General features: G+C 47.7%; 7 protein-coding genes across 7 annotated transcripts; 4 read left to right on the top strand and 3 right to left on the bottom strand.

Moving 5' to 3' along the window:
- Positions 1-597: 597 nt before the first annotated feature.
- Positions 598-2,868, bottom strand: BJ212DRAFT_1449215 (uncharacterized protein; the record flags this gene model as incomplete). The annotated part of the gene is made up of 10 exons (XM_041338661.1): positions 598-690; positions 1,026-1,096; positions 1,143-1,207; positions 1,293-1,400; positions 1,671-1,714; positions 1,770-1,836; positions 1,907-2,039; positions 2,066-2,157; positions 2,243-2,343; positions 2,779-2,868. The coding sequence occupies 10 exons, from the start codon at positions 2,866-2,868 to the stop codon at positions 598-600; spliced, it is 864 nt and encodes a 287-aa protein (XP_041188311.1).
- Positions 2,869-3,404: 536 nt separating this feature from the next.
- On the top strand, positions 3,405-4,596 carry BJ212DRAFT_730569 (uncharacterized protein). Its single transcript, XM_041343937.1, has 7 exons — positions 3,405-3,422; positions 3,539-3,623; positions 3,752-3,799; positions 3,873-4,076; positions 4,128-4,241; positions 4,294-4,389; positions 4,460-4,596. The coding sequence occupies exons 2-6, from the start codon at positions 3,621-3,623 to the stop codon at positions 4,324-4,326; spliced, it is 402 nt and encodes a 133-aa protein (XP_041188310.1). The 5' UTR covers positions 3,405-3,422; positions 3,539-3,620; the 3' UTR covers positions 4,327-4,389; positions 4,460-4,596.
- BJ212DRAFT_730613 (uncharacterized protein) lies at positions 4,572-6,250 on the top strand. The gene is made up of 8 exons (XM_041343938.1): positions 4,572-4,601; positions 4,652-4,957; positions 5,026-5,192; positions 5,291-5,380; positions 5,458-5,526; positions 5,587-5,637; positions 5,687-5,809; positions 5,872-6,250. The coding sequence occupies exons 2-8, from the start codon at positions 4,923-4,925 to the stop codon at positions 6,051-6,053; spliced, it is 717 nt and encodes a 238-aa protein (XP_041188309.1). The 5' UTR covers positions 4,572-4,601; positions 4,652-4,922; the 3' UTR covers positions 6,054-6,250.
- A 26-nt stretch (positions 6,251-6,276) lies between these two features.
- Positions 6,277-7,693, top strand: BJ212DRAFT_1485426 (uncharacterized protein; the record flags this gene model as incomplete). The annotated part of the gene is made up of 6 exons (XM_041340976.1): positions 6,277-6,444; positions 6,497-6,616; positions 6,670-6,912; positions 6,974-7,028; positions 7,224-7,420; positions 7,475-7,693. The coding sequence occupies 6 exons, from the start codon at positions 6,277-6,279 to the stop codon at positions 7,691-7,693; spliced, it is 1,002 nt and encodes a 333-aa protein (XP_041188308.1).
- Positions 7,694-8,405: 712 nt separating this feature from the next.
- BJ212DRAFT_729738 (uncharacterized protein) lies at positions 8,406-9,813 on the top strand. Its single transcript, XM_041343936.1, has 5 exons — positions 8,406-8,669; positions 8,721-8,805; positions 8,853-8,962; positions 9,030-9,230; positions 9,286-9,813. The coding sequence occupies exons 1-5, from the start codon at positions 8,607-8,609 to the stop codon at positions 9,688-9,690; spliced, it is 864 nt and encodes a 287-aa protein (XP_041188307.1). The 5' UTR covers positions 8,406-8,606; the 3' UTR covers positions 9,691-9,813.
- Positions 9,814-9,905: 92 nt separating this feature from the next.
- BJ212DRAFT_1535502 (amino acid transporter) lies at positions 9,906-12,428 on the bottom strand (the record flags this gene model as incomplete). Its single annotated transcript, XM_041341812.1, has 16 exons — positions 9,906-10,059; positions 10,107-10,166; positions 10,221-10,649; positions 10,707-10,716; positions 10,775-10,845; positions 10,898-11,044; positions 11,095-11,137; positions 11,237-11,364; positions 11,416-11,452; positions 11,499-11,575; positions 11,628-11,711; positions 11,762-11,958; positions 12,004-12,070; positions 12,122-12,160; positions 12,260-12,287; positions 12,345-12,428. The coding sequence occupies 16 exons, from the start codon at positions 12,426-12,428 to the stop codon at positions 9,968-9,970; spliced, it is 1,593 nt and encodes a 530-aa protein (XP_041188306.1). The 3' UTR covers positions 9,906-9,967.
- Positions 12,429-14,067: 1,639 nt separating this feature from the next.
- On the bottom strand, positions 14,068-16,980 carry BJ212DRAFT_729232 (amino acid transporter). The gene is made up of 17 exons (XM_041343934.1): positions 16,741-16,980; positions 16,656-16,683; positions 16,593-16,601; positions 16,518-16,532; positions 16,401-16,467; positions 16,154-16,350; positions 16,030-16,098; positions 15,892-15,968; positions 15,808-15,844; positions 15,622-15,749; positions 15,558-15,561; positions 15,475-15,501; positions 15,272-15,418; positions 15,082-15,219; positions 14,596-15,024; positions 14,482-14,541; positions 14,068-14,426 (listed from the first exon to the last, which is right to left on the bottom strand). Exons 1-17 carry the CDS (start codon positions 16,825-16,827, stop codon positions 14,344-14,346), a joined length of 1,602 nt encoding a protein of 533 aa, XP_041188305.1. The 5' UTR covers positions 16,828-16,980; the 3' UTR covers positions 14,068-14,343.
- Positions 16,981-19,779: the final 2,799 nt, after the last annotated feature.

Raw genomic sequence — 19,779 nt, 5'->3', positions numbered from 1 at the left:
TGCTATACATGGTGGTGAATGATCAATTCTGACACCGCCAAAGGCTCAGTTCTTGAAGGATTTATGGCAAGAAAGGAAGGGGCACAACTGGGCTGAGCAGCGGGAAGTTCCAAGCTCACGGACACAGGAACATGAGATTGGACATGTTATCATTGATAAAATTCTCATACGGTGTGCGAGAAATTTTCTGTCAATGGAACTGGGGGCTGGAAGGATGCACGCCTATTGGACATGCCATGCCAACGTATGTGAACTGGCTATGTACCGTGAGCGAAGGCATGCTATATACGCAAGTCTAGTGGTGCTCGGGAATTCACTGCTGTGTACCCGGTGTGTGAATCTGTAAAACTACAAACACGGAACAGATAGCCGGGAACGATAGTTGTCTTGTCCCAGGTTGCCCCACACGGCGAATCTCAGGCGTGGACTCTGGTAGAACTGGCCTATCGCATATAATTGTAAGGTGTAATTACCAACAAAATCATAGACGATATCGCTCCTGGAGAGATCAAATCATCACCAGTTTCCCAGATTCATTAGACTCAAGTTGCATTGTACCATTTAGGCAAGTTGGGATCTTAGTACAGCACTCACTGTTCAGCGGCCCTCAGTCACCATTACCCATGCTTCGAGCGAACTCTCGAAGCACTCTGCTACTTTCTGGTGACCCTGAACAGTAGGGGATAATGGCTGAGTGTTCACAAATTACTTCATATCATTTCACTCTGAGAAATGGAATGAAATGCCCACGACGGATACACATGGCTGTGATCGCTCTATCTCGTTGCGTTCACCAGGTATACGTTCTTATCTGCAAGTCCTTGCCTAATGAATCAACAAGATTAGCCTATCGTGTAGGATTTAAATATAAAATCGCGCTACCAAACACCCACCGGTGGTTTACGACCCGCTGATGAATACCTACATAGTAAAGCGAGGGAGGACCTCCGGGGTTAGGCCAGCCCCACCAAGTAATTCCAGGGTGTTAATATAATTATACAGGGTCAAGAGAATGAGATCTATACCGGCAGAATGAAAAATAGGGGCTGCACAGGGTAGGTAGTAATGCGGATATTTCCAGTAAGTTTATGTAGGTCTTGTGGACGAGACAACGGCAGTGAGTACGAGAACACAAGCAGAACACAAGGTAAGGGTAAGAACCTGATAGAACGCAGACGCCGTAATGTTATTTCCGCTGTCGTTGGCACTAACCGGAGCCGCATCAAGGTCAGCGTCATTATTAGCGGCCACGTTGCAAGGAAGGGGTAGCAGAGATCTAGATTGGAACTCACCCGATTATGCATACGACATAGGTGACAGCGGGGTAGTCTGGCTTGAAGTTCCAGGGGGTTGTGTAGTTATGCAAGGGGTCTGTTCTCTTCCGTGAGATTTGCGTAACACTAATTCGAGAAGATCAGATTTACCATAGTAGTACTGAGTATTTTCTGTCTTTGGAATCACCGCGAGGTCGTAAGAGCAGCTCAAAGGAGACAAAGGGAAAAGCTAAACTTGGAAGAATTGAGATGAAATTTCGTGAATATTTCCGTAGAAGTTGATACTCGACGGGACCAGACATCAGGGTGCACTGATCAGTCCAAATGGGTGCAATGTAGACCGACTGAGAGGGCGATTCCAGGTTAAGCCTGAATGTTATGTTACTTCTGAAGCACTCAGATGACCAGGCTTGGTTGACGCCCAACAGAAGGTATTGGCCCTTTTTTGCAGTAAACCTCCGTACCCAAGACGTGCGTGAAACCTCAAGTACTTACAGCAGACAGCGAGTTTCCAATGCACTGGAAAGCAATATGGGATTGTTCATACGGCAGAAGACTGGCACTCTACATAGTTTAAGGAGGTGTGGTTAACCGACGAGACACCCGCTCCAATTATAACAGGCTCACCGCACATATTGAGCTCGATGCTCTCAATGCTCACGTGGTTGTCTTGCCATCCAATCGAGTTGACCCTCACTACTGCGTCCAATGTAGAGAAGGGGTCGCCGAAAGGGATAACATTGACTCCTTGTGTGGCGTTGAAGCCTGTAAAATGCCCGTACTTTACTGACACACCAGAAAAACGGGATTGAACATGTAGGGGCCAAGGTTCAATGTCAAGTTGGAGAAGTCCTGCACATTGATCTTGAAGCTAGAGCCGGTCCTCCGGATCGCTCAATAAGTTGGACCAGAAACGCTGGGAAGACAAACTCATATCGTACCACCACGTCCCTGGGTCATCATCCTACCGATCATTGTGATCAATCAACGGGTCATCATAGGAAAGCACGATACCGCCAGCTTCGGCAAACTGGGACTGCACCTGGATGCAAAGCAGAAAGAGTGCAGTCTTGACCCGCAACAATAAAGGGATAAACTGTATGCTAATTATGGAGGACAACGCGTGAGGACCGCCATCGCGTCTTTATACAAAGATGGTATTCCGCCTTCTGGGGTTCTCCTCTCCTGCTTCAAAGTTACGAGTGGTGCTTCCGCACAGAAGACAATGCGCGTCCTTTCGATGGAAGCGTAGGCAGCAGTACGGACTGACGGTCGAGCTAAGGAATTGCCGATCGTGAATACTACAGTGCATAGAAATAAAGCATTAACCCGGGAGATAGGGGAAGAACATACATCGATACCGAGCATTGGACTGTATAGAAATCAATCTGATCGACAAATTTGATGCGACGGTATCTTGATCGAAAGAATCTATGGTCTGGGAAGTGCTAGCCAGGGTTGGTTCAGTGAGTTCCTCGTTCGGCTGTGCGCTCGACTCAGTTACCTCAAGTTTCAGCTCGATGATAGTGGTGATTGCTCGCGGACTTGGAAACATCCATTCTTCAGCTTGCCAAAGCCTATATTTTTCATACATGGGTCCTGGGTTGGGCCTGTGGCTGGTGGCCAATGGCCATATCGTGGAAGTGGTATCTCTTCACGTGAATCACGGCGGCCTAAGTAGGGGTCACGACGGAAAAGAAATCAGCTCTGGAGGAAATCGAAAAATTACTTCATCCTTGTCTCTCCTAGTAAGACCATATAGAAGGAAGACAGTCGTTCCTTCCATAGGAGCATGGCCCGCTCAGTGATGGCAGCCCGATACCACGATGTTTTCGGAACGACTTGAACATTACATAATTACAGCTGTTTGCAAAAAGGTTGACAGTAGCGACCTTTTGAGAAAGAACAAAATAAATAAATAATAGCCACATACATAGGGTCAAATAACACGCGCATATACTTGCAAACGCTCGACGCAATGTATGCCTCCCGTTTCGCGCCAGAGCTTGAGGATCCGCCAGAACGTGCATTCCGAATCTCCGACGCAAGCAAGAATGTCTTCGAGTGCAAGGTGTTGATGCTTGTGAAGATTAATTGCGGCTAGTCGTGACTGATTTTCCGATACATGATGGTCAATTTGTGATATATGTATGTGGCTATTAATCTATTATTTATTTGTTTTGTTCTTTTCTCAAAATGTCGCTGCTGTCAACCTTTTTGCAAACAGCTGTAATTGATATACTTACTCATTCACGACGCAACAGTTTAACATTTATGTGATATGGCCACTCAACTCACCGACTCGCTGTGCGACAAGTTACAACCTCTGTCATAATCATACAGTCGATGGTGGGTGCTCGTATGTACTCGCTTTAAATCTTTTCAGGACTCTGGACCTGACATCATCATTATGATGCGGCTGCAGAAGTTCAATAATCTCGTAAATTCGGTTGACAAGCTATGACGAGACTTTGAAGGAATCTGTCGTCTGGCAAGTGTTGAGCCACTGCAGTGATATTACAAAAGTACGGCTTCACACTTTCAGACTGTAACTGACTTGTGCTCTCATGAAATCGTTGTACGCTCAAAATAATTTAGTGCTGTGTACACCCGGCCTCCATACCCTTTTCTGTCTTCCCGACAGCCAACTTCGCGACTATAAAATATTATCTATCACGGTTTCTTCACGCCACACATATTCTCCATACGAAGTACCTTCATCTCTCCCTGAATGGCTGGGACAATACGCAACATAACCCAGATGTCACTTTGTTTATCTGGGACAAATCTAACAGCCATGACGTGTCTATCTCATGCTTGGAATTCCATCAAGCTTCTCATCATGCCGCCCAGGAAATCAAACCAGGTCGTGCAGGAGCAGGCAAGGAGATCGTCGCTCTGGTCGGGAACTCAGACACCCTCCTTTGCCTGGCAGTATTCATAGGTGTCATCTTCACTAGATTGCTTGTACGTGAATTTATTTTTTAAACAACCTTCTGACCACAGCTATTCGCAATAGACATGGTGTAGAAAACGACCTGCCCTCGTTTAATCATGACTCTCCACTTTCTCGGATTCCTAATGAACAGGATCAAGGCGGATTTCGAGCCTCAGGGTACGCAAACGAGCCGCCTGCAGCTTGACGAGGTGTCGGCGCTAAATGACCTGTACCACATACTCGTCAGGGTTCTCCTTTTCTTCCATATCCTCCCCTAGCTTCACGGTCATCTGAGAACGATATAATATTCTGCCTGCGTTCCTCAGGCAGCACTGGCTTTCTAAAACCCATTTCAATCTCTAACTTGACTGCGATTCACTTGTCCTTTCGTGAGTCACTGAAACAATCTGCGCAACATAAATGTCTAAGATGGTTCTAGCATGCATTCTGGAACACATCAACTTTCTTACTTCCATCCATGTTGGTTCTGCACCATTGCCATAGTTTCATATCCTTGGTTTACATATCCAACTGCTCACGCCGGGCGCCTCCATCAGCAGCGTGTCTATTTACCCACCCACATCCTTCCAAGATCCATCAGCGACCCCCACAATTCCCAACTCGCAAAATATCTTGGACTCTAGTCAAGACGAAATCGAATACTTTAGCAGTCGTGCCTAGCTTCCTGGAGCAACGGTCGTTGTCGCAGAATGCTGTTGACATCTAGAAGACTCTCGGATAGATTGTATGTCATACGTTCATTATTGAGGTTTTCTTCAGATAAGGAATGGCTCACGTTGTCTGTAATAGTAGGTCTTCCCTAGCGGTCCTTCTCGCGCCCAAGATAGAAAATGTTATAGTGGATACAGGGGTCAAGGTGTCTTTTCTTTACGGTGCTACAGAATTTTGGGACATTACTTGCTTCTTCTGGAGCAAATATTATGGGACTGGGTGCGATTTGGACCAAACTCTAAGATCAGGTGATTTTCTCAGCACTACGGTACATATGAATGCCAAGTTTTGGTAGGTCTCAGTCTTTATGTTCCCCCTCAGTTGTTGAACACCTGCTCGCAGACAGTTCCGACGCATCATGTATCAGCAGATAATCTCTCGGACGTCAAAGGTTATGTTTCTTCAGATGTATTTATCAAGCATCCAACAGTCGAGGGTATGCGGAAGGCGTAAGACCGAAACTTGTATCATCCATATTCATCCAGCTTTCTGATGTTGTCCTTTGCAACGTAGGGAGGATCGATGATGTGTCAGTAACAGCTCCCATAGAGAGCACCATTACCGCCGATCCCTACGTGAACGGTACTGTCATGTTCGACCGAAGACGCATCCACGTCGGAATCCTCATAGGGCCATGAGTAGGGCATTGCATAATGACGAAAAGCGGCTTCCAGAGTTTAGGAATGAAGTTTGGTGAGCTCGGGTCGTATACATTTGTTACTGTCGAGTCTGACAATGCCAGTGGTAGCCAGATGTAGAAGAAGCGAATCAGGAGGCTCCTGCTTCCAGCAGGATCCTCGAGGAGATGATTCTTGCGACATGCAGTGTATAGCCCATGCTGCGAGCTGGAAAGAGAACTGTCAAGGTGTACCCTATGAGCATTTCATACATCCGCCAATGCGCGAACATGATATTCATAGGCGACAGATACGAAAAGGTGGAGGGCAGCACCGGAGCAGGCATTAATGTGCCTTTGCTTACGAACTGGACTACGGATGACGTTGAGAGCTGGCTCAATGCTCATGGCCTACGCTGCTGCTGTGAACGCCACCAACGTGGTTGATACTTTTTTGCTCAAGGCTTTGACAGGTGGGTCGAGGGCGAATTAGGGCTTGTGCTCTACTGACCCCATATGCCTAGCTTGTCTGCGACATTCATTGGAAACCGCATCCTTGACTCCCCCAGGTCGTCGCTAGATCGCGAGTCTAGGCATCAGCATCGCAGATCGAACAGAAAGTCTTTTCAAATCCTTTGATTGGCCAGCTCGCGAACAGTGTCATATTGTCACGAAACGGTCCAAGCAACATTGATGCCAAAACTGGCGTCGAGAACATGGTCGAGAAGTATTCAGTCGGATTTTGTAGCTCTGCCAGAGATAACTCCGTTGCTCTGATTGACCGACGCAGGCAAGACGATCATGCGATCATCTTGACCGGGTCCACGAGTGGTCTTGGTTCATACTCGCTTTCATCTCTGCTCCAGCGCGGGAACGTGTCTGTGGTATGTTTTTAATCGTCCATCAAGGGAAGCGGCATCTAACGAACAACGGCAGAAAACTGGTTTCGAAGGACGCGGCCTGGATATCATCTTTCTGCAGTCGGAGAAACCGGTGCATGCAGAAACTGATACCTTTCACGATGACCCGAGTCTGGATGAGCAATTGTATCAGAAGGTTTGCTAGTCTGACTAAAATAATCAACTTAAGTCCATTTAAACATAACGTAGATCCGCGCGTCTGTGACTGGCACTGTCATTATTACAACCTCGAATGAGGGAAACGCGGAATTTTTAGACCTCGCACTATCTTCTCCGCGCCATCCAAAACCGGGTTTCGTGTTCACCGCTTCTACGTTAACTGCTCAAGGCCGGTGTGGAGCAAATGGGCCTTTCTCGGAAGAAGTGGAGTACGACGCACGTATAGTAGCAGAAGGCCCTGGCTACGCCACGAGCAAATATGTTTGTGAAAGGGTAAGTCGTATGCTGCTTCTAGGAGTGTACAGATCTGACAAACGCTGCTAAACAAGGTCAGCAAGTTGCCAGCAAAGAATTGATCAAATACCGGAAGGGCTCCCACGAGGAGCTTGGTCGACGACAGAATGGCTGCCGATCATTGTCAAGTCGAGTATCAGTCTAGGTGGACTTCCGGAAGCCCGATGGATAAGTGTGTCTTTCTCGAAGGTACCCAAGAGGTAGCCATCATTGACACACGGTCCAACTTCTAACCTGGATCCCTCCCCACGCTGTACCAAATGCTATTCTTGATGTGGCTTTCGCGGAAGAAGAGCCTCCCATTGTGGTTAATCTCGTACACCCGAGGCCGATAGCGTGGGGGGCAATTATGCGGCCTGTTGCACACGCCATAGCAGAGCATAAGCCTATCACAAGTGTCCCGTTGCCTCTCATTCCATTATTGGTGCCGCTTGAAAATCTTGAATCGAGTGCCAAGGACGCGAGGAAGGAAAATATTAAGCGCATGGTACGTGTGTTTCAATGGCTAGCAGAATGTTTTCCCACCTGACTTCGATTGCAGCCTGCTATCAAGCTTCTGGACTTCATGCGTTTCATGATACGATCAGATATCACGATCAGGGCGTCTGGCGAGATGCCTTCAGAAGCGGGTGACTCTACTCCATTCGCCACGGATGTGGCTCAGCAAGTCAGTCCGACGGTCGAGGAGCTGAAGCCGCTGTCATCGGCAGATGCAGTACAGTGGATGGACTATTGGGCGGCGGCGGGGATGTTCAAATGAATGAGCAAGCCGCATGGGCAATCTTTGTATTTGCTTCTAACGCAACGTGGTTACTTGGAACTTGGGGATAGTGTACTAATATGTAGTTGGAGTCCCCTCAGGGCCATCTTACCCTTTTAAGTGTTTTCGTCATGTATGCGTGCATGCAGCTTCCGAACTTTCTAGCTGAGCAGATAGTGGAGTAAAATCCATTTGTATGCTTTGCATGAGAATTAGGACCCATGATTCTATGGCTATCTTCTGTTTGGGCGAGGGACTAGCTATTAGAGCTAGTGATACCCTGTAACCTCCCGTAATGGGTAGCGCTAGGGTTCAAATAGCGAGTGGAAATCATGGGAGGATGTGTCCCTCCATAGGACAGCCCCCTTGGAGCCAGATCTGACGGATAGGGACAGCACAATCCAGAATGCAGCACGCGGTCAACTGCAAACTCGAAAGATAAGCCAAAGAGTATCATTCTTGATTCTTCATATCCGAGTAGATATTGTCAACGACAGATGTCAAACACGTACTGATCAGCACGGCCGAGATGAGTTTTTTTCCAGTGCCTTCGAGTTGTTCACATGAAACGAAACTTCATTCAAAAAAAAAGATGAAAAAGAAACAGAATTCTGGTGGCCCGGCACGTGGCGACCCAAATTGTGCGGTTTGCTTGTTAGGCTAGCGATCACCTTATAATGAACCTACCGTGCCAGAGCGTGCGCAATTGCTGTGTACCCTCCGTGGCCTCCACCTTGCTTCCTGGATAAATTTGAAGACTTGGCTCGTGGCTAGCACCAGGATCCTGCAAATTTACTGCCCAATTGTAGCCCAAGATCACTCAGGTGCGCTACACGCAATCATTCATTCAGTAACGGCGCCACCGCCCGTAGCAATAGACTCTTTGAATTCTCTCTCAGACCCTGTGAAACAAATGGCTATGGACTGTCCACTTCTCGTCTGGATGCTCTCACTGAATCGTGATGTATTGACAGAGGTTTGATGAATATTATTGTAGATAATACAGCGTCTAACCTTGTCTCCGCAGGAATACGACAAATGTTTTCACCTTGTACAAGATTGCGTCCCTCATGCCAGACTGCCGTACCAGCCTACTTCTATAGATTCCTTCCGTGAGTACCATTCCACTACTTGCTTGGTTTGTTCTGACACTCAGTAGGACAGCTTATTTGCCACATGTTACCCCTGCTCATGATGCGCCACCGACGAATATCGCGCGCAAAATGGAAAGACTGCGTCACCTCGAATGGAAAGCATTGGATCGAGCAGGTGAGCGGTGGTTATCAACTCTCAGTAGCATAACTCATCGATGATCATTGTATTTCCCCTACAACAGTCACCGGATGACATGCCCCCAGAAAAATTTCTACAGTCCATGATTGGATATCACCTTGCATACGACAATTCACTCTGCGGCATGGTGATGACGCAGGGACGGCAGCGCCAAGTCATCAACATCGGCTTGGGTATTAAACAGATTTCCGTAGAGCCCAAAGGTGTCTCAGTAGCGGCCTATGCTGAATCCTTTGCACATAAAGTAAGCTCAAAGACAGGCACAATGCATCACAAGGCTAACGAGCGACCGGAACCAGCTGACCCCGCTAGAGATGACCTTCCTCAGCCCTGAACTCGGGGACGAAGTCGTCCTCCGGCGCCTCTCTATCCTCCTCTCGCTCAAAGCGGCATATATCAAAGCCGTTGGCCAGAGTACCGCCTTCGATTGGTCACGCCTCGAATTCAACATTCCCTCCGAGTCTGCGCGCGGTGATGACCACCCACTCCAGGGGTGGGAGTTCCGTGTGTTCAAAGCCCAACTAGGCGTACAACGCATGGGCGGGGTCATGCTCGAAGAATCGTATCAGTGCGCATGCGCGTTCTTCAGGGGCACGAAGGAGTCCAAATTCATCTGGCATGATAACGCGAAAGATTTAGAGGCTTGGGTGCAGTTCATCAACATAGACCAGATGGTCAAAGTGATCCCGAAACTACGCGCGTAGTGAAATGGGGCGTGATTACTTGGATGAACTCCCCTTAAACCATATCACTTCACTGCACTTGCTTGCTATCGTTATACCATGTTTCCTGCTGCTGACACTCTTTGCATGATATCTCATACCCTCTAATACTTGTCACCATTACTTAGGAAAGAATCTGAATGTGATTCATCGCAATCAAAGCTGGAGCAGGACATCCAAGATATATTGTACATAGTTTGGAAGTGATACTGTAATAGCGTGGAAACCATGACATGGTTTAGACTTTCGGCTTTTCGGATCACCTTCGAAGTGGGGAGGTCGACCGATTGGACTCCGTGGAGCCCGTGGACTCTTCCGGGATGGGAGGCCCTGTATAGAAAAACCGGCCGTCTGAACCACAGTAAGCAAGTTCCCAAAAGTGCAAACAAACAACCTACTAATCAAATACCACACAGCGCTTATCACTCCAAATCCCACAAACACTACCGAAGCATAGTCTAGCCGACTCTATTTAGCGCCTCAGCCCACCCACGCAAGACAAGGACACTCACTCATGGAAACCTTCGTGACTGGGATGACAGCAGGCATCGAGAATAGTATCATGGCGAACATGATCCACAGCACTGCAACTGCATTGATCACGGTACCGAACCTGCCAAGGTTGAATGGGGCATCATGCATGTCTCGCCGGGCGTTCATGAGTGAGATGGCAACGGGCATGGCGTAGGACGCTCCAAGACACATGACGGCGACGCCTACGAAAGCGTTGAACGCAGCTGTTGAGCCGAGGTAGATGAGTCCAAGGAGAATCTGGATGACAGTGGAAAGCAGGAGTGCATTGACGGGGACATCGTCGAAGTACGGACTGATCTTTGAGAATGACTGATGGAATGGGATAGCCTTGTCGCGTGCGAAAGCCCATGTTGCGCGAGAAGCGGCGCAAGATATGGAAATCGCACAAAACATACCGATACCAAATACTTCGAAAAGTGCGTTAAGAGGGTGAGGCTACTCGATAGAGACCAGTTGTGACGTACTAATGAACCACTGAATACCCCGCCAAATCAGAGATGCGGCGCCGGACGTAAGGCCACGACAAACTCACCATCCCAAAACCACCAGCCCTGGAGCCCATGATCAAAGTAAACATAACACCAATGGGTTGACCGGAAGAAACTGGTTGACATATATACATGAGAAGCACGAGTTTCTCTAGCATGAAACTAACCTTGGAGCAATGTGGCAACATCTGGGAGCGTGAAAAGGATTGGCAGAAGGAATACCACACCGGATAACGTGCCAATGGGTATAGACCAGGTGATAGCCTTTGGGAGTATTTCAGAGGGGTTATGAACCTCTTCGGCCATGTTGGTAACTGGTTTCATGGTGTAAGCCAGTGAACATGATACAAAGGCATGGACGTACTCATTCCTATAGCGGCGTATGTATATGCTAGGACGTTGTTCAGCTCCGAGTCCTACAACTCGATGAATAATAACCTCTCACCAGGCTGTTGAATGCATTGTTAGTATCGAGTAAGGAATTCAGAATCTGACGGTGATCATACCGGCAATAGACCAATGAAGAAAGACCACCCAGGCGTCCATCCTGAATAAGATGGATCAAAATGTCCAAGCGCAAACGTGATAGAATGGCGCCCTGCCGCGGCCTTGGTGGACAAACATATCATGATTACTTCAAATAACTCAACTCAGCGTACAGGGACGAGTTACATGCAAAACGTACCGATGATGCCTAAGCCGGTCCAGCAAGCACAAATGATCTGGAAACGTATTGATCCCAGAGAAAATCCATAAACGAGAGCTTACATCGATGGTCGGCAGGTGCTTGTTGAAGAATAGGCAGAACAAGAAGGCAACAGCAGTCACGCCGAGGAAAATCACATCTGGAATGAGTCACAGACTAGTCAGAAAGCCACATTGACCTATAGATCATACATGAAGCCTTGCATGTTTGCCACGCCGTTGCAATCCATTCAGGGTGGTATATTCCGGCACCAGCCACAACAAGTTGAGCAGTTCCTGATAGACTGTTAGTCATACTCGGAAGCGATGTGCGCAGGAAGGAATACCAAATGTGACACTCAGAGCAATAGTCCAAACACCAACGACTGTCAACCAGCCATTGACCCAAGAAGCGAGAACCCGGGTGTGTGGAGATGCAAGTCGATAACACCAGTAGTATGCCCCTGCTGATGTGGGATATTTGGAGCATATCTCCGCCAGTGAAAGAGCGAGCGTTTGGGTCAAGATTGATACCAGGATCCATCTGCACCATGTCAAATCGTGTTTGAGCTGGAAAGGGTGGATTTACCCCCATATCATTACTGCTGGGCCACCTCCAATGAGCGATGTCGCGATGGGAGCTGCAAGACCATATGCTACGGGGAGGGTAAGTCGTAGTGTTGATAGAGATCGCTGCTTAAACGTACGGACTGCCATGATTGCTAATTCAACCGTTGAACCAACAGCTCAGCGGGTGTCTTCGTTTGAACTGACAGACTGACCTAGCGTCACTTTTGGAATGCATTTTAATTTCTGCAACACAGCGAGAAGAGCACCCTACTCACTGAACAATATATGTACCAGTCCCCTAGACTAGCAACGACCAATAGGCATGAGATACGAATCAAAGGAACAAGAACAAGCACAAACCCGTGTCATCTCCTGCTTGTAGCCCAGCTTCTCCAGCCCGACACGGGCGACAGCATCCACATCGACTGAATCTTTCAAGCTCATCGTGGTGGTACAATGAAAGATAGCAGCATCCGATATGCAAGGACGAAGCATATATTGCTTCGGATGCGAACAGAATGCCACCTTGGGAATAATAATTGCCTATCGTACTCATGGAACTCTTACATACACATGAGCGGCTGATAAGCGAGTTGTATCCCTTCAATAAAAATATATCGGCGTGAAAACACTGCACCTCGTGACCACAATGGTACTAACCCTACGGTCTATTCGTACGCGTGAGTGCCCATCATTTCATGAGTCACTGTGGAAACGTGATGGTTGATCAAGCGATGCAACGGTAAGTCACGAAAATCCCTGCGAAAAGGCGTGGCTCACGAAATGGACGAGTAAACCGTAAGGGATAGTACTGGTAGACAGAGATATAGATACCGTAAGCGAGCAGGAGCAGTGAAGTTCAAGTTATGGCTTTATAATACAAGAGTTTCTATAAAACAGTTACGGTACAACGTGATATAACGCTGACTTACATACAGCACGACTAAGTACACCGTCGTGGTTATGAGAAATTTACATAGTGCCAACTTGGGCATGAGGTTACTTAGGAGCTAGCATCGTAACGCTACGTACGCCTAGTCCCCAACACCACTTTTCGGAACAGGATCCTCACATATGATTGGGAACCGCTCCAATTGTACACTGTCAAGCACCCTGCGATTTTTCACCCACTGTCGAAAGCCAAAAGTTGGCCATTTGAATCCGTCCAGGGAACGAAGTGGCATCAGGTGTTAGTTGAATAACACGTACGTATGATACACAAGTTTATCAGACAGAATAGTACGGTGATCATCGCAATACCGGGCCGATGGATGGAGGTCGACCTCAATCGGCATTTCACAAGCAAATGCAGTTGAATAAGTCCAATACACGAAAAGCATGGAGAGGGGCTTACAGACAACAGGTTCACCGTCAGGCGTGAATTCCAGGGCACAAGTGCGTCACTGCACGAGATAAGAAAGGTGTTAGAGATTCTCGATAGACTGTCCAAAACTGTCGGGATTTACCACTAAACGAAAAATGATGACATGTTAGTGGGGCCAGAGGCTAGAAGAATGATGCGCGCAACCTAAGGATAAAGTCATCCTCGATCACACTGGAAGAGCCAACGACCGAAGGAGCATCCATCGATGAGGCATTGGCGAGGCTGGAAGAATCGAAAGTGTCAGACCAGGTCATACCGTTCGAATGTGTCACATAGTTTGCGTGCGCTCCTGTTTTATGTTGACTTGATGCTGATGTGGAACATACACTTCCGATTGCAAGACCTGGGCAACGGACAAAGATATCAACAAAGGTCGACGCAAAACTTCTAAAATATCCCATAACGGAAAGCCCAAGATACCATGCAGGAGTGACCCACCAAGGCATGTATACATGACGGAAAGGGGGCTCAGCGAGAACTGAATGACAGACGATCATCAAAGTAAAGACCAACCTCTGAGAGACTCCTTCAAGTTGCAAATAAGGCCCGTGGGCTGTTGTCAAGTGACTGTAGCCAAAATTTAGGTCCGAACATGGATGTAGCCGGCAGAGGTTTGGGGCGAATTTGGGCAACGCCGACAAGAACCCTCGTATGGCTAGTGCCCTCCTCTCCACTAACGTTGGAAGTCGGATACTCACTGAAGATAAGCCATATCAAAAAGGAAAATTACCCCTGTCATGCTCTCAAACTTGTGCTTTACGGGGGTTCTTCACCAACCTGTGACGTCTAGCTAGTCTAACGAAGCCTACAACATCATGTCTACAGACTATACACAACGGCTTTACTGCTATAATAATCACAATCACATGCATGGGAGACCGAAAGGCAAGAGCTACCATGCGCTGACACCTCGATCTCGACCCCCATCGCTTAATGATAGTAGCATCTCCACCGTGATTGTCGCCCAGAATTCTCTCAATACGAAGTAGAGTCCGAGGATCCGGGGGAGCTTGTTGGTTCTTCCTGGGTTGGAGGTCCTCTGTAGTAAAACTGGCCGTCTGAACCAATGTCATTAACCACATGAAGTTCCCGAATGGCAAGGAAACAACCCACTGATCAAATACCACACTGCACTGATCATCCCGAACCCCACAAACACTACAGAAGCATAATCTACCCGCACATATTCAGTGCCTCAGCTCACTCACATGAGAAAAAGCTACTCACTCATCGACCACATCGTTACTGGGATGATAGCAGGCATCGAGAATAGCACAGTAACGAACATGATCCACAGCACTGCGACTGCATTGATGATAGTGCCGAACTTGCCAAGGTTGAATGGGGCATCATGCATGTCTCGCCGGGCGTTCATGAGCGAGATGGCAACGGGCATGGCGTAGGACGCTCCAAGACACATGACGGCGACTCCTGCAAAAGCGTTGAATGCAGCTGAGGAACCGAGGTAGACGAGTCCAAGGAGAACTTGAATTACGGTGGAGAGTGCATACGCATTCACCGGGACATCTTCGGGGTAAGGGCCAATCTTGGCAAAGTATCGATGAAATGGAATGGCTCTGTCACGTGCGAACGCCCATGTTGCACGAGAACTGGCACAAGATGTGGAGATTGAACAAAACATACTGATACCAAATACTTGAAAAGGTAGTATGAGAAAGCTAGGCTAATTGGCGGAGACTAGTTGTGACGTACTAATGAACCACTGAATACTCCGCCAAATCAGAGATACAGCCCGGACAAAAGGCCACGGCAAACTCACTAGCCCAAAACCACCAGCCCTGGAGCCCATGATCAAAGTAAACATCAGACCAATCGGTTGACCGGAAGAAACTGGTTGGCTCATATACATGAGAAGCACGAGTTATCTCAGGGTGAAACCGACCTTGAAGCATTGTCACGACATCTGGAAGTGTGAAAAGGATTGGCAGAAGGTATACCACACCAGTTAATGTACCAATGGGTACAGATGAGACGATGGCCTTCGGAAGTGTTTCAGAAGGATTATGAACCTCTTCGGCCATGTTTGTGACTGGTTTTTGAATGTTAGCCGAGTGAACATAGCCAAGACTACTGTTGGAGACGTACTCATTCCTATAGCAGAGAATGTATATGCTAGGACATGATTCAGCGCCCAATCCCACTGTAATAAATATATGCTAATATCTTACCAGGCTGTGTTGATACATTATGGTAATATTGAGTACGAGTTGCGATAAGTAATAGCGATCATACCGGCAATAGACCGATGAAGAAAGACCACCCAGGCGTCCATCCTGAAAATGTCGGATCGAAGTTCCCGAGCGCGAAAGAGACGGAGCGACGTCCTGCTGCGGCCTTGGCTAACAAGCATATCGAGATAACTTCAAACAACCAATTTCAAGGGGATAACAGACGAAGAGCAGTTGCAGCAAGACATACCAATGGTGCCTAAGCCAGTCCAGCAAGCACATATAATCTGGCCGCCTATGGGTATCTCGGAAACAAAAATAGGTGAGGACTTACATCAACGGTTGGTAGGAGCCTGTTAAAGAATACGCAGAATATGCCAGCAACAGTAGTCACGCCGAGGAAAATCATGTCTACATTGAGACACTTAAGTGGTCAGCAAATGCAAATATTGCTACACGGAAGGGTCCTTGCATGTTTGCGATGCTGTAGCGTTCCAATCAGGAAAATATATTCCGGCTCCGGCGACAACAAGTTGAGCAGCTCCTGGGAAAATGCATCGCTGATGATCGGAGGTGATATGCATAGGAAAGAATACCAAATTTTACACTCAAATCACCCATCCAACCACCAACGACCGTCAACCAGCCATTGATCCAGGAGGCAAGAAGTCGCGTGCGGGGGGACGCAAGTCGATAACACCAGTAGTATGCCCCTGCTGATGTGGGATATTTGGAGCATATCTCCGCCAGTGAAAAAGCGAGCGTTTGGGTCAGGACTGACACCAAGATCCAACTACAGCACGTCAAATCGCTTTCTAGATAAGGTGGAAAGGGTAAATTTACCCCCATATTATTACCACTGGACCACCTCCAACGAGCGATGTCGCGATAGGTGATGTAAGACCAAATGCTACCGGAAAGTAAGTCGTGGTGTTGAGCAAAACAGCTGCTCAGACATACGGACTGCCATGATTGCTAATCAAATCATCGGGTCAACAGCTCAGTGGATAGCTTCACCCAAGCCGACGGACTGACCTAGCGTCACTTGTTGGGAAGCATTCAATTCCCACGACATAGTGAAAGGAACGTTCTACTCACTGAATAATATTTGTACTAGTCCTCGAGACTAGCGATGACCACGAATATTACACACCGATCGAACAGGAAAAAGAACAAGACAAACCCGCGTCATCTCTTGCTTGTAGCCTAGCTTCTCCAGCCCAGCACGGGCAACAGCGTCTACATCGACTTCATCTTTGAAGTGCATCATGGCAACACAATGGGAGAAAGTGGCAGCAGACCAATGAGCGAGGCAGAAATTTATGCACCGAGTGCTAACAGAAATGCAACGTGGCACCTGGGCTTTGGGACGGGGAGCTGTTCATGCATGTCGCGGATGCCTCCGCCGTGGGACGCCCATTGAAAAGTTGTATATTCTTTTCAACAGAGGTATGACGATGTCATAACAGATGCAACAGAAGACGATCCTGTTCCCACACCACTTAAAAATGACGGAAGTGCATGAGCCTTTTGAGTTTATGATGCCACAGTCAACCGAACGTGCGTCTGAGAGTGAATGAATAATGGTCGGGGGAATGGTAGGGGGCCTATTGGGGATCTGCAAACATATAGAAATACTCAGTTATAGAGAGCTTCGTTCTCAGTAATCTAAAGCAGGTATAGTCAGCCGCACCAGCACCCGACATTTGAAACTGAGCGGTGTTACCCGTACCCGTGCTCCAAAAATGCAATGTTGGGTCTTGGATCTGAGTGCAGAAATGGGATCTCATTCTACGGAGTGCGATAAACAATTTCGCCATGATTGACCCGCTGTTTGACCATTGTAGATATATCTCACAAGGGTACGAAATGACAGTGGACTCACCAGTAGCATGTTCGCCATCGTGAAAAAGACACAAGGCCACAATGTATTAGATGGTCGTTAAACACATTAACGGCGTGTCAGTAAATAAAAGTTAAATCTTGCAATCCAATGTGTTGCACTCACCCGATTTGAAGACCAAACTCTGATTATTGGCGAATTACTGGCGAATTATTTCTTCATTTGCACAAGTGACCAGTCGAGGCTCCATTCTTCTCCTGAGCCTGACTATATTGTCGAAATGAGCCACGAAGAATATCGCCATTGGGATCTAATAGAGTTATCAGTGCAACGTCACACGACCACGCCGAACCAATATATCAGGATGTTGTACATGTGGCTGAGCGTTTCTAACCCCATTAATCGTGTCTTCAGAAGATTCAGAATTTGGCGAAGCGGCGACACAGTACTAGGCTACTGATAGTGAGAGAGCAGGAAGATCGGGAAGGCAGCTTGAATCATGATACATGATGTATACCACTCTTTGTGTGGCGCTCTAGAAGTTTGGCGAGAATTTGCAATAGACTACTGACTAAGCTATTTGGGCGAAAGCGCAAAGCGCTGTCTAACCACGTCCGAAAGAGATGAGGTGAGCTTGAAGTAGGAGGGAAAGCCTTCGCAGGTCTCTAACAGGATGTGGACGCAGTTCGGACTGTTGGAGATACGAGGTGCGATGTTCCTGATGCAGGGCCGCTGGTTAGTGAGCAATGTCGCACGAAAGGGGACGGTGGGTGGAGACAAGCAGAGGAGCAAGGGAGATATTTCGACGGCGATTGTTGAGAGAAAAGTAGTACTCGCGGTACGAAGAGAAGACGCTTCTACCGCTTACACAAAGATTCAAGTCCAGTCCTTCACTCGTGCCTCACTACCAGTAATAGACTGACAACGAAAATCGAACGTTCGACATACATACGCGGATTCCGAGTCATGATCGGCGATATTTACCGTACATAGCTTCAACAGATCAGCCATAACCTGTAAGCAAATGAACCTTTAGACAACAGTTACAGTAGCCCCAGTAAACATAGCGGACTCGGAAGCCAAAGTGAGGCCAAGGTTCAAAAGAAGACTCGTTTTGAAAAAGAAATGGATATCCTTGTCACGATTCGAATATTCAACATTCATTACTCCATGGTCCATCTCAACCAAGCTCACAATTTCATGTCTGCACAGCACTATAACTAATTGCATGCGAGACTGAAGGCTCCCGTGTGCCGGCGTGATAGGGGCACCCAAAACGACACTGTATATTACTCGGCCTTGGGTGATGCGTATGTCGTCCCCCTCAAACTTGTGTATATGGTTTCAGCAAGTCAGGCCTGTGTGCACTGTGCCAGGATAGTGCTGAAGCCTGGAATGAAAGACTCTCCGCACCATAGCCATCGCCAATGCCCAACCAGAAGATGCACTGACAATCCACAACAATAGGGAAGGCTTTCCCCACTACTGCGCGAGTATATGTCGAATTGACATATCGCAAGACAAGTCCCCTGATTTAGTCGCAGCACCTTGTAGGGTAGGTGGAAAACTGGTCTTTCGGACTGTGCGGTCACTGCAGTGTGCGTGTGCCGACGCGTGCTACATGAACATGTTGAGATTCGCAACTGATTTCAGCATGTTCCACGCCGAGCGCAATCAGTAATCAAGTCTGCATTCCGGTGGCTCCATTATGATGAGAGAGCTGTGATCGACGGTGATAGGGAACCACTGCACAAAAGGCAGATGGGGAGTCAGACCGTTGCGAATTCAGTGGGAGCTTGTCATCCAAAGAGGTTATCCCCCGAAAGAAAGTGGAAAGGGACCCATACTCCTGCAGGGAAGTGTTATCTATGTTATCTAGTGACAAAGACGTGACACCTACCGACACATACCTGCCAGCGAAAATTGGCGAATGCGGTAATATTTTGACGCACGTTACTTTTGTATCACTTTGGCGATTCGTTTGAGATGGGCGGCTGCAGGGCAGTTCTTGTGTGAAGTTTTTTTCTTCCTTTACTTACATATTCTTCAGAAATCAATACTCCTGCGTATTTCCACCAACCCGAACATCAACTGCATTCGCTCGTTCTTTGATTAAGTTGGTCGCATAAGATTCGGAATTCAGAAAGGCTTTCGCAAATGGGATTTAGAAAGCAAAAAGAACGACATGGCGGACATGGTTCACGTATGAATAGAATCACACCCATGAAAGAGCCAATCTGTGAAATCGAGAATCTGGGCATGTCCTGGGAACCACTAAGTGCATAGCTGGATGATGGAATTTAGCCGGGCAGGTTTGTAAGCACCAGTGTAGTTAGGCTGTCGGGTCATAAGCAGTACTTTGTGTGCTGGTGGTTGTTA

This window comes from Suillus subaureus, assembly GCF_016647635.1.
Source record: "Suillus subaureus strain MN1 chromosome Unknown BJ212scaffold_41, whole genome shotgun sequence".
Lineage (NCBI taxonomy): Eukaryota > Fungi > Basidiomycota > Agaricomycetes > Boletales > Suillaceae > Suillus > Suillus subaureus.
The sequence above is the reverse complement of the archived record's forward strand: the minus strand, read 5'-3'. Positions and strand labels throughout refer to the sequence as shown.

Bases quoted from the DNA above. Each gene is read 5' to 3' on its own strand.
- BJ212DRAFT_730569 (XM_041343937.1), top strand. The intron at 4,077-4,127 runs GTGTCTATCTCA...CATGCCGCCCAG, and splicing joins ACAAATCTAACAGCCATGAC to GAAATCAAACCAGGTCGTGC. The intron at 4,242-4,293 runs GTACGTGAATTT...TATTCGCAATAG, and splicing joins TCATCTTCACTAGATTGCTT to ACATGGTGTAGAAAACGACC.
- BJ212DRAFT_730613 (XM_041343938.1), top strand. From the start codon at position 4,923: ATGCTGTTGACATCTAGAAGACTCTCGGATAGATT. The intron at 4,958-5,025 runs GTATGTCATACG...CTGTAATAGTAG, and splicing joins AGAAGACTCTCGGATAGATT to GTCTTCCCTAGCGGTCCTTC. The intron at 5,381-5,457 runs GTATGCGGAAGG...TTTGCAACGTAG, and splicing joins CAAGCATCCAACAGTCGAGG to GGAGGATCGATGATGTGTCA.
- BJ212DRAFT_729738 (XM_041343936.1), top strand. From the start codon at position 8,607: ATGGCTATGGACTGTCCACTTCTCGTCTGGATGCTCTCACTGAATCGT. The intron at 8,963-9,029 runs GTGAGCGGTGGT...CCCCTACAACAG, and splicing joins GAAAGCATTGGATCGAGCAG to TCACCGGATGACATGCCCCC. The intron at 9,231-9,285 runs GTAAGCTCAAAG...GACCGGAACCAG, and splicing joins CTGAATCCTTTGCACATAAA to CTGACCCCGCTAGAGATGAC.
- BJ212DRAFT_729232 (XM_041343934.1), bottom strand. From the start codon at position 16,827: ATGATGCACTTCAAAGATGAAGTCGATGTAGACGCTGTTGCCCGTGCT. The intron at 15,750-15,807 runs GTATGTCTTGCT...GGTTGTTTGAAG, and splicing joins GACTGGCTTAGGCACCATTG to TTATCTCGATATGCTTGTTA. The intron at 14,542-14,595 runs GTGAGTAGCTTT...ATGTGCGGGTAG, and splicing joins AGTAACGATGTGGTCGATGA to ATTATGCTTCTGTAGTGTTT.